Below are 12,042 nucleotides of genomic sequence, written 5' to 3'. Positions count from 1 at the left end.
CACCACGTTGGTTCATATTATTACCCCCATATTGAGGTCTCCCTTGGGCAACATTTTGCGTCCTATTATTACCCCCATATTGAGGTCTCTCTTGTACAACATTTTGTGTTCTTTCAAAATGTTCTTCAGGCCTTTGTTCCACACGTGGCCTTCCTTGCCACCTATTCTGTTCAACGACTCTTCTGTCGTTATTAGAATAATTATTATTGTATATCTTCCCATAGTCACCCCAAGACGTCATTACTGGAGGTTGGGTTTGCTTTAAGGGATGTAACATCGAGGCTTTCTTCAAGAGTTCGGGCAACGTACGCCACGTCCCTTGATCGATCCGAAATTGATCTCTCTCCGTCAACAAATCGAAGAAAGTAGCAGCCAACGTCTCTGATTGCATTCCTGGCAAAAGGATCTCCGCCAATTCAGCTTTTTGTACTAAGAAGTAGTACGCCTCTTCGTCTTGTCGCTGTGGCCTTTCCTGCAAATCTATCCTTTGACAACGTCTTCGAGTGGATGATTCGAAGTATGCTGTTAACGCCAGACCGAATGATTTCCAGCTGTCCGAAGGACTAATATTCCTTCCCCAAGCTTTGGCTTCGCCTGTCAGTTGCTTCAAAGCTCTTTCCGTCCAGTTTTCTCGCGGGTAATTAACCGCTTCAAAATAATCCTGACAGTGTTTCAGAAAAACATCGGCACGTTGCCTTAAATTTCCATCATATGTGGCGAAGAGTTCAGGTTTAGAATTGCAATGTGCGTCCATCTTTTTATCTGGAGTCGCCGTCGGGCGTCTTATATGTATAGCACTTATGTCCGTGCGAGGACTATCCTCTGAGAAAACTTGTGCGTTTTGTAAACCTTCTTCCAATATGAAGTCCTCTTCAACACTGGGACCAGGAATGGGGTTCGGCATTATTTCCTCGAATTCCTCCGTTCCTCGAAGTTGAAAGTAGCGAACACCCGACCGTAAATTCATAAAAGAATTCCAGCCTCCAATTAGCTTTTGTTTGGATCTTCTATCTCAAACCGTTCGGCTGCAATCGTTGTTTGAACGTATCATCCAGCTAAGTGGTTTAGCAATTTTAAGCTCTATGTTAGTTAAAGATCGTCCGATCTTCGCCGCGCAAAGTGGGCATATTTATAGACCAGCTTGCGAGTATTCTACAGTATGCGGCGTCGCGGTAACCATAACCAACATCGAAGAAAAATTTACAAAAGTCATAAAAAATTATTTTCGATTTTTTTTTTCTTTTTATTGACTATAGGTACCTCCAGGTATATAGTTCAAATACTAAATTTCGAAAATTTCGAAAAAATTCGCAAATTTTTCGATTCCAAAAATTTTCATAAAATATTCTTAATTTGAAAGTTTCTGAAATGGTGAATCATCATTTTCAGTTTTATTACTTTAAATCCATTTTCCGGGGTTCCGAACCGCCCCAATCATATTTATATCTATTCTAGACATCCAGCTAATGACTTTTTTCCATAAAAAGCGAAAATAAAAAAAACTTAGTAAAAACTATATAAGTGTTTTTTCAATTTTTCTCATTCCATACCTCTTGGTATCATGTCTAGATACTATTTCTATATTTTTTTCTTAAAAATATTAAAATAAAATTTACTTAGTAATTTACTAAGTATAATTTTTATTAATTTTTCTTATCTAGTATCATCAGGTATCATACCTAGACACTATTTCTATACTTTATTTTCATAAAAGTAAAACTATATTTACTTAGTAATTACTATATATTTCATTTTCGATAATATTTTGATTTAATATTATCGCGTATATATTCCAATGCCGATTCAAGACTTGATAGTAAGTTTTCACTGTTTATATTTCATATTACTCACTTTTTATATACTGGAACAATTCCAATATTTCTGCGGGTTCGTTCGACTCCATATGACGTCGAAAAGTCCCGCGTTGTGGGCGCCAAGTTGACGATACCCCAGTCCCTGAATAGTCTAAAAGGTACTCTGTCTTCGACCGGTCCAGCCCTGGGACCGATAAGAACCTTTGTTTGGCTAGCTCAGCACTATTAGGGAGAGAGTGGTCAACTAAAGTTCTTGATCGACACTTTTGGAATACACTGGATCATTACTATTTAACTTTATACTATTTAGAATCACCACCCAGTAATAGGTTGGTGTCCAGGTTATTAATTAACCGATTAACTTTCAAATCGGATTTATTTTCGTAAATATTTACGTAAATGTCAAAGACAGCTGACCACCTGTCACTGTCTACAGATCGGAAATTTTCCGCAAAATACTTCGTAGATTAATTTCAAATAAAACTCCTTGTAGTTATTCCATTTAATTTATTTATTAAATTATTCTTAGTAATTAAATTTATTCTATTTAATTGCTTGTTGTCAATTATACACTTTAGTTTATTTCCAAATAATTACTTAATTATTTTATAAAACTTATTTAAATTAATTATTAAATAAAGTTAATTAATTATAATTTCTTTATATTTAATTTATGTACGATCACACACTTATAACTATGAGTCGCCGACTGTAAACTTTGAGAAGCTATGCTCCTTATATATATATAATAGATCGCGAATGGATGACGCGTACTATGACGATATGTTTACTATATCATCTGACAGCCCGAACCACGTGTCGTCTACGATGACGTTTCAACTCGTGACGCGTCGGGATTGTTACTTACATTTTACCTTATAAGACCTTTTGGCCTTCTTGAAAGAAAACTCATCCATAGTCCACTCTGAGAGGCTATAAGTCGCTCAGACTGTACTATGGGACTCATTACATGGTTGTTATAGCTTTGTTTAGAGGTAGGCCACGTATTTTCAAGTAAAATCGACATTTAAGGTCGGACCGAAAAGTTGTGACGTCATAAATTTATCGAAAGAAAATGTCAGCTGATGGCCTACATTTTGTGGCCGTGTCAATAACCTAAGTGTAATACCAATTTTATTAGAGATAATGAGACGAAGTTTTTTTTATAATAATTATCCTTGAGAAAAAACCGTTTGATTCGAATTTCGAATTTGTGGAAGAAATTGTTTTATATTTAGTCCACGGATGGAATTTTTAGCTGAACTCTTCTTGGAGTTGTTACACTTTACAAGGCATAATATAACGATATATGTAACTTTCTCCGACATATTATGTACATGTAATTTTTCTTAAAAATAGTACGAATGTGGAAATATTTTGCAATAATTTGTTTTACTACGTTTCACGATCATGATGAAGGACGATTTCTGTGTAACAAATGGTGCAAATCATATTAAGTGAGAAATGTATTACCCTTGTGAGAATAAGTCGAAGTTTTTTCGAAGTATTTTGTCTCAAGATTTTTTCTTTAATATTTTGTTTATCTATCGTCACTTGCAGACGACGCAGTCGTGTTTGACTCGACGATCGAGAGGTTGGAGGTGACCGTGAACAGGCTAGCCGAGAACTCGATGCGTGTGGGTCTTCATCTGAATGCCGCTAAGACCAAATCCATGTGCAGTGCTGCTTGCATCGACGCCGACACTCCTCTGCGGGTTTCTGGTCTGCCCGTCGAGCTGGTGTCCAGATTCAAGTACTTGGGTGCCACGGTTGCCGATGATGGTGGTATTTCTAGTGAGCTTGGAATCCGCATGGGTGTGGCGGGCTCTGCGTTCAACCAACTTGGAGTCGCATGGAGGTCAAGGCTGTATTCTGTGAGGACCAAATGTCGTTTGTTTAACGCGTGCGTGCTACCTGTGCTCCTGTATGGCTGTGAGACATGGCATCTTACTAAGCTTCAAGAGTCACGGCTTTTGAGCTTTGAGAATCGATGTCTCCGCAGAATCTTAGGGGTACATTGATACGACCGCGTTACAAATATCCGAGTTCGTGAGCAGACACAACAGCCTTCGGTGATTGAAGTTATCACGAAGAGACGATTCACGTGGCTGGGACATGTATTCCGGATGCCGCCAAAGAGTGCGGCACTTCGTACCCTTGTGGCACAGCCTCAAGGGTTCCGTCGCCGTGGCCGGCCCTCCCTCACCCTGCAGCGATGCTACAAAAGCGACCTACGTGCTGCAGGTCTGACATGGCGGGAGGCACAGGAGTTGGCGATGGACCGAGGGAAGTGGCGCCAACTTGTGCTTGCCCTATGCCCCAATGTTGGGACGTGACAGGGTGAAAGAAGAAGAAGAAGATCGTCACTTCTGAATACTGCATCATTTGATTTTCGAATCCATCAGGCGAGGGTTGTTGACTGCTATTTGTATCGTGACGCCTTGTGATAAATCCCTCAGTGGAAACCTAGATACCCAAAATTATCGTTATTATAAATTCTAAATTATGTTATACTATTCCGTTAAAGTTTTTTTTTAAACGTTTTTTTATTTTCAGCATTTTCAGACATTAATTAAAGAAATTAGAGTTAAAATAAAGACACAGGAATATGAAATATATATTGCATTTAAAAGGTAATAATATAACTTTACTTTATATATTTCAAAAACGATATTAGTCAGATATCAAAGTAAAAATGTTTTTATGACGCGAAGAAAACCTCGATTTTCCTCTGTAATACCATTAAATTATGCTCAAATCTTGCATGCCACAAGTTTAAAGACAGTTTGATACCCAATTTAACCGTCTGAGCTTAACAGTTATATTTCTATTTAATACATACAATTATTACATAAATACGTAAATATTTTCGGAAAATTATCAAGCGCTCCGGTTCTTAAAATCTTCCATTTCGAGTCCTGCTAGACACCATAGGTATAAATGTAATCACCGTAAAATAATAAATCTATATAATATATTAAATTCGCTGGTATGACTTTTGGTCAGGAGAGGTATCTTAATATTATAAAAAGACCTAGGAATTTCTTAAACTCTCCGTTATTTCTTTTCGTAAACAACAAAAATCCTATACATTTTCAACATATAGGTACTATAATTGCCAAGACCGCGTACTATAATTCGGTGACAAAAAGATGGCAACGCCGATGGTAGAGTGTAGAAACCATAGTATATTTGCCTATAGAACACAACGCACGAATCCGTGAATCTATTTACTGACTTTGATACCAAATGCCGCATCAAATGAAAGTAAAACCGAAACACATAATACCGATATACATAAATCACTACAAGAGCAAGGGTCAATTTGACGTGTCAGTCAAACAGAAAAATATAGAGATCGACAACACTGCCGGCCTCTGTACCTAGCACAGAGGCCGTAACTGATGTATTTAGGTATTTTCATGTTTTGGTGAATTCGGATTCTGCAGTTTTTGCAGATATAAGACTGCTACAGTTACGGAAAAATTAAGCTTTTTAACAAAGATTTTTTGAGAAAAAAAACTCGATAAATACTAAGCGATTCGGTTGTAACTCTCCTTTAGTTTTTTGGACTTACGTCCGGCTGGCCTAGTATCACTCAAAAAGAGGACCTTTGGGTGAAACTGACCTGTGACGGAGACAATATTTGCGTTTGCGCGATTTATTTTCCACCAGCAAAAGTGACTTGGAGGTGTATAAGTGTTTTATTGAAAGTATGCTATCTAATGTCTGGCTAGGACCCTACAAAAATAATAGGGTTAGATATTCAATACAAGGTTTCAATAAATAACATATAATTGTGTTTACTAATATAGCATTGATATTTAATTCCTAGTTTTTTGACAGTTTTGGTCTTCAGCCGCATTCAGATGAAGACCCACACGTTTCGAGTTCGCGGAGAGTCTGTTAACGGTTACCTCCAACCGTTCGATCGTCAAGTCAAACACGATTACGTCATCTGCATACTCCAAATCGCACAGTCTTTCTTCGCATTGTTCGGTTGTGTCATCATGATTTAGGCGTATTCCACTGTCGGAGCGAACCGTCTTACGCATTATGAAATCAATCGTGATGATGAAAAGAAAGGGCGCAAGTACACAGCCTTGCTTGACTCCTGACGTGATTTTAAAGAGGACAGAAGATGTTCCAGCTGCTCTCACGCGACACTGTATTGGTGTAGAGAGAATAGATAGTCCAGCAGTTTTTGCCATAGAGATTCACGGTGAGGGCTGTCTCAAATGCCTTTTCATAGTCCACGAAGCAACAGGCGAGAGGTATACCTACTCATCTCTTGATACTGTAGCAGGAAGCACGAAAAGTATATATATATGAGATAAGCGTATATATTATTATATATTGTTTATACTTTATATAGCAAGTAAGATTAGTGTAGAAATGTAATTAAATTTGAATTTGTGTAGGTATTTAATAATATGTGAGCACGTGACTAAGGTGTGGCTCTACATATATATACCTATATAAATCCTTAATCTATGGTTTGATGTTTACAGCTGCTTAAAAAAGGGAAATGTTTGATTTTGATAGATGAGTTACATCATAATTCATACACTAACATTAACACACCTACCATAAACGCTCAATGCTACAAAAGACAATTTATGGAAATAGATCTTACTACCGTTTTTTGTATAAAGAAATAGTTTTTGACAACTGATGAATAACAGGAATGTATATTTATAAAAAAAACATAGATAGGTTATACATTTGAGATGCGATTTTTTTATAATAATTCAATACGAAACGAGAAAGACCTTTATATAATTATGTTGTTTTGGAGGCAATCTGAAATCTGATTTTGACAGCTGAACAGTGGGTTCACTCGTTTGAGAGATGCGTGTACAAAAATATGTGCTCAGGCTTTGTATCTTAAAATGGCACTGATACTGTTCACAATATTATGTATGGATGAAATATCGCAAGTAATTTTAAAGTACGCATATGTAGGTAGATAGATATAAACTGTTAAAGTTCATTGAAATTAGATTATTCGAAATATTCTGCGGAATGACAAAACCACATACTTACTTTGTCGCCATACCAGCATGTGACGTGAGCATAATGTCATCGCAGCATTCTTCTGCTACCTACAAACAATAATGTTATGACAAAAGTACTTTCTGAAAGAATCGGTCGATTGGTCATCATCAGTGACAGACATCACATTCAAATACTGTAGGTCAATGCACCCATTCACACTAAACCAGATAAATAGGTTGGTGAAATAGTTATACAAAGCGTGTATAACCGAGACGAGGATAAAATGTACCTTTAGAAATTTAGTCACAAAGCTGTGATAGAATACATAGCCAATGGAAGAAAATATCGCATACTATACAATTACCTGCTGTACTGGTCCGTTATCCGAATGCGAACATCCAGGTGTTGGATCTTCATCATGGAATGGGTGTTTTGCGTCTGCAACGAACTCGCATTTAACGTCAACCAGCTGGAGGTTAATCTCGGGTTTAATTTCATTGAGACGCGTTGCTGGATACTGAAAGAAACGTTATGCATTTTTGTAATTATATAAAAAAAACAATTTTGAGCTCGCGTACCTATTTTATAACAATGCTTACTTATATAATTGAGGTAGGTAGCTGTCTAAATGTATGTCAAAAGGTTTTTGAAAGAATGTTTGACAACCTCGTATGTTCTTAAACAATTTGTAAAAAATATAAACTTATCGTAGGTATTCTGCTAAAATAATTATAAAAAATCGCAGGAAAGGACTTAATAAATAAAAACTAACCTCAAAATCACAACTGAAATCGTCTGTGTTCTCCTGCTTTATATATGTGCGCGTGTCAGGGCTGTTTTGATGGCTAGTTGTTACATCAAACTTGTCTTCAGTACCAGAATGGTCTCCATCACATTCTCGCTTGACTTCCATGTTTGCGTATCAACAATCGTATGCAATGTGCTAGAGACAACTTGACAACACTCTGTTCTGTTGTAGTAGGTATTATATAAGTGTTGCCGAAATGCAGTTAATAATATTCCGTGTAGCTATTATCTGATAAACAATGATGTACCTATTGAATTTTGTAGGTATTATGGTACAGATGCTAATGTCAAGAACACCGACTAAACGTAGAACACTAATTATCTTAACTAAAACGTATGTCCTGTCGCAGGAGACTAGGAGAGAGTGGAGCCGTCAAGAAAAAGATATCGTCAGTGTTGACATTATAGGAGAAAAAAAAACAATTTGATTTAATTGTTATTTTATACCGAGATGCGCTGTTCTCGTTATGATTGAGGAAATGCTGATGATCATATTCGTACCATTGTTTTGTTTAGACAACAAAACATACATATTATTAAAGTGTGTCTCCGTGTCAAGTATGTATTTTTATTTTAGGTAGTTCTCACGAAAATACTTTTCAGTATTGCGGCAACACTATTCTAACATTACCTTGAAAGGATCCTGTCTGTCACGTAACACGTTGCTTTTGGAATATATACCCTTAACATGGATGTAAAGCAAGAATGTGATGGAGAACACTCCGATATAGAAGGCAAGCTTTCGTTTGACACGCTGACAAGCCATTCAAACAACTCGGACCCTCGCTTTCATGCAACGCAAAAGAATGCGTACGTTTCAAGTTGCAATTTCGAGGTTAGTTTGTGGATAATGATATCTTTTACAAACACTTTAGATTGGCAATAGCAGCGATACGTGTAATATAATAGAATATGTTGCTTTCTACAAACAATGTAGCAACTTGCGATGATATTAAACATTGTTTCAAAAAATTACATGTTTATACAATTTGACAGCTTCGATACATCTGTGATATTATAGATTAGGTTAGGTTATCTACTAATTCATGTTAAATATATTTATTATACATTGTTTTATGGATGTTACGAGAACTGAAACTGGTTTTACCGTGTTTACAAAATACAATAATTGCTTCTTTCAGTGCCTAATCGCTGACCTCTCCAATATAAAATCTGAGACAGATGATCAACAAGCCGTCGTCAAGCGCGAGATTATTGAAGATGTTTCACACCCAATATATGATGATGAATATCCTCAACCGGGTTGTTCCTATTCAGATTACATGCCAATTGTAAGTAGACATAATGTGTGCTGTCTTATATAGAAGGTTGGAATTTGCAAATGCATCTTTGAAACTCATTACACCATTATTAATTCGCTCCAACTTGTTTCATTTGTTGGTTTTAGCTTACACTAATAATATATTAATAATATATGTGTAGGTTTGTACATCTATCGTTAAATTATGAGTATTTAATTATGATAATTTATACATCACAATCATTCGAATGTAAAGCAATTTTTAATGTGAATAGGTATCTAAAATTGCGATCCACTGTATGTTAAATTAATCTCCTACGAGTGCCTTTTAAAGGTTCGTTTCTTTCAACCTGAACGAAACAAATCAAATTAAACCATAGACAATATACATACAAATTGTAGTTGACCGGAAATGGTTTGAGATTTGACGTTTGGTTCAGTGTATCATTGAAAATCAAATCGTTCTCGGACCATCAGAAATGGTTTGACATGAAACGTCAAACCAATTCGGACGATCCATAGACTAATGGCAATCTGTCAAAGTGTTGATAAGCATTATTCGGCATTTATTTATCGTGAGGTGTTCATATTAATATTTTAGATATTTACACCATAGGAGTTCACTTGAATTATGTATATTTTAGATTAATAATTAATACTATAATTATTATGTCAGACAAAGAATTTATTTTCATTTTATTTATATTTTGTAACGGAGATTCTAAACTACAAACTGTGTTAAATCAACCCGGAATGAGCTTTATTATTTAACTACATAATCTAATAACCTAACGAATTTAATATTTGTTCGTTTGTCGTCTAAGTCACAATATCATACTGTCGACATGGACAAGTGGTCAATTATGAAAAGCTCTAATCAAAAGTAATTTTAAAAAACTCGTCATACCTATAAATCTTATAAATTAACTAAATGGCTACCTATTTATGAAGCATTATTTATATTTTGTGTATTTAAAATGAATGAATACGACAGTTTGTTAAATTTGTATTATTGTAGACCACGATAGGAGGTTAGAATTTCGTAACAAGTTGACGTTTCAATAAATATGTTTCTGTTTTAGAGACTAATATATTATGAATTAATTTTAAGGGGGGACATGCTCGTCGAAGGTCAAAATTGAGTTTTTATTGTATTTTCAAACCATGATCCTGGACACTCCTTAAACGTTGTAGATAATCTATTTATATAATTTTGAAGCCTTATTATCCTTTATAGTTATTTTAAACATTTGATGACTGCATAAAGTATTTTTGTTACATAAAATAGTATTCTTTTAAACCTCTCGCTCTAATGTTTTAGAATATAGTCATATTTCGGTACATAACTGTGCAGTGGTGTTAAGATTTTTTACATTTATTAATTTTTAAACGCATTTTTAAAACCATTAGTATAATTTATTACGAGATAATTTTTGTAAAATATTCACGATAAAAAAATATATTGATAATCTCTGTGATCCCAAATTTGACAAGAATTAGGCATTTTATTATTCAAAAAATTGGCAAGATTAACACATTTGAAGATAATTCTAAAGATACTTATTATAAGCTATGTCTTTGACCATTCAAGTGTGATAAACATCTTATGAATAATGATTGCTTTATAATAATTATTGACCTAAGAATAAGGTAGCGTTTTTTTTAAATACGCCATTTCTTTTGTCATTCCCCAGTGGTTAAGCTACAACATACGGCCGTAGCCATAAATTGAAAAACTATAATTAAAGTAGGAAGTAAAATTATGTTAACGCGCGTGTTTGAACATGTACGTAACCGAATTTTTTTTAATTTTTTTTTTAAACGGTACATGTTCAAACACGCGCGTCAATATCATTTTACTCCCTACTTCAATTATAGTTTGTCGATTTATGGCTACGGCCGTATGTTGTAGCTTAACCACTGGGGAATGACAAAAGAAATGGCGTATTTCAAAAAAACGCTACCTTATTCTTAGGTCAATAATTATTATAAAGCAATCATTATTCATAAGATGTTTATCACACTTGAATGGTCAAAGACATAGCTTATAATAAGTATCTTTAGAATCATCTTCAAATGTGTTAATCTTGCCGATTTTTTGAATAATAAAATGCCTAATTCTTGTCAAATTTTGGATCACAGAGATTATCAATATCATTTTTTATAGTGAATATTTTACAAAAATTATCTCGTAATAAATTATACCAATGGTTTTATAAATGCGTTTAAAAATTAATAAATGTAAAAAATCTTAACACCACTGCACAGTTATGTACCGAAATATGACTATATTCTAAAACATTAGAGCGAGAGGTTTAAAAGAATACTATTTTATGTAACAAAAATACTTTATGCAGTCATCAAATGTTTAAAATAACTATAAAGGATAATAAGGCTTCAAAATTATATAAATAGATTATCTACAACGTTTAAGGAGTGTCCAGGATCATGGTTTGAAAATACAATAAAAACTCAATTTTGACCTACGACGAGCACGTGGGCCGTTAAGTACTAGCAACACTTATTAGTTGTCAGAAAAGCGTTTCCGTGGACATTCTACCAAACGGTTCCAAATCAAATAAATCCAACGGTGCCATTTGATTCGTTCAGTTCAGGTTCAATGATACGAACTTTAAGTCATGCAAGGTGGAATAAGTAAAAAAAATAACGTTAATTTGTTATATTGTTTATGGTACGCCGAATGTGCGAAATTGACTATTTCATGAAATGGGCACAATTTTGGCTAATTCATGTAATAATCAAGCCTGTTGTCTTATTTATGAATTAGGTAAATTATTTGCCGACTACGTGAATTCGCCAGGGTATGGAATTCTTAAACTGTCAACGTGACAGTAGAAAAAATTAATTTAATACGGATGGTTTTATTAGTTATAATTGGACATAATATAATATTATTAAAATTAGGTTAGGTTAGGTCTTGTAATTCTGAATTCAACTGAATGTCCATTTTGAGGTTAGCTAACAAGTGTCGACAAACTATCACAAACATAAAATCGACCATTGCACGATTGATACCCAAGCACGAATCAAATCGCGAAAATAGCTTTTAATAAAACTCGTTATCATATTATAGTTCTAGATTTTTTTTGCACATAGTAAATAGATATGAACGACATTGTAGTTATTTATTGGTATATTTTT

At 34.6% G+C, this 12,042-nt stretch overlaps 1 protein-coding gene across 1 annotated transcript in view; it reads left to right on the top strand.

Moving 5' to 3' along the window:
- LOC147077451 (uncharacterized) overlaps window positions 1-12,042 on the top strand; it is a 460,029-nt gene that overhangs the window by 156,726 nt on the left and 291,261 nt on the right. The window contains exon 4 of the mRNA XM_085941096.1: window positions 8,762-8,911. Coding sequence (XP_085797222.1) covers window positions 8,762-8,911 — 150 coding nt within the window. The remainder of the gene's footprint in view (window positions 1-8,761; window positions 8,912-12,042) is intronic.

Source organism: Rhyacophila brunnea, unplaced genomic scaffold (genome assembly GCF_057557595.1).
Source record: "Rhyacophila brunnea isolate RB1 unplaced genomic scaffold, BYU_Rbru_1.0 scaffold_13, whole genome shotgun sequence".
NCBI classification, from domain to species: Eukaryota; Metazoa; Arthropoda; class Insecta; order Trichoptera; family Rhyacophilidae; genus Rhyacophila; species Rhyacophila brunnea.
Note: the sequence above shows the minus strand (reverse complement) of the source record. Positions and strands in the feature narration are given on the sequence as shown.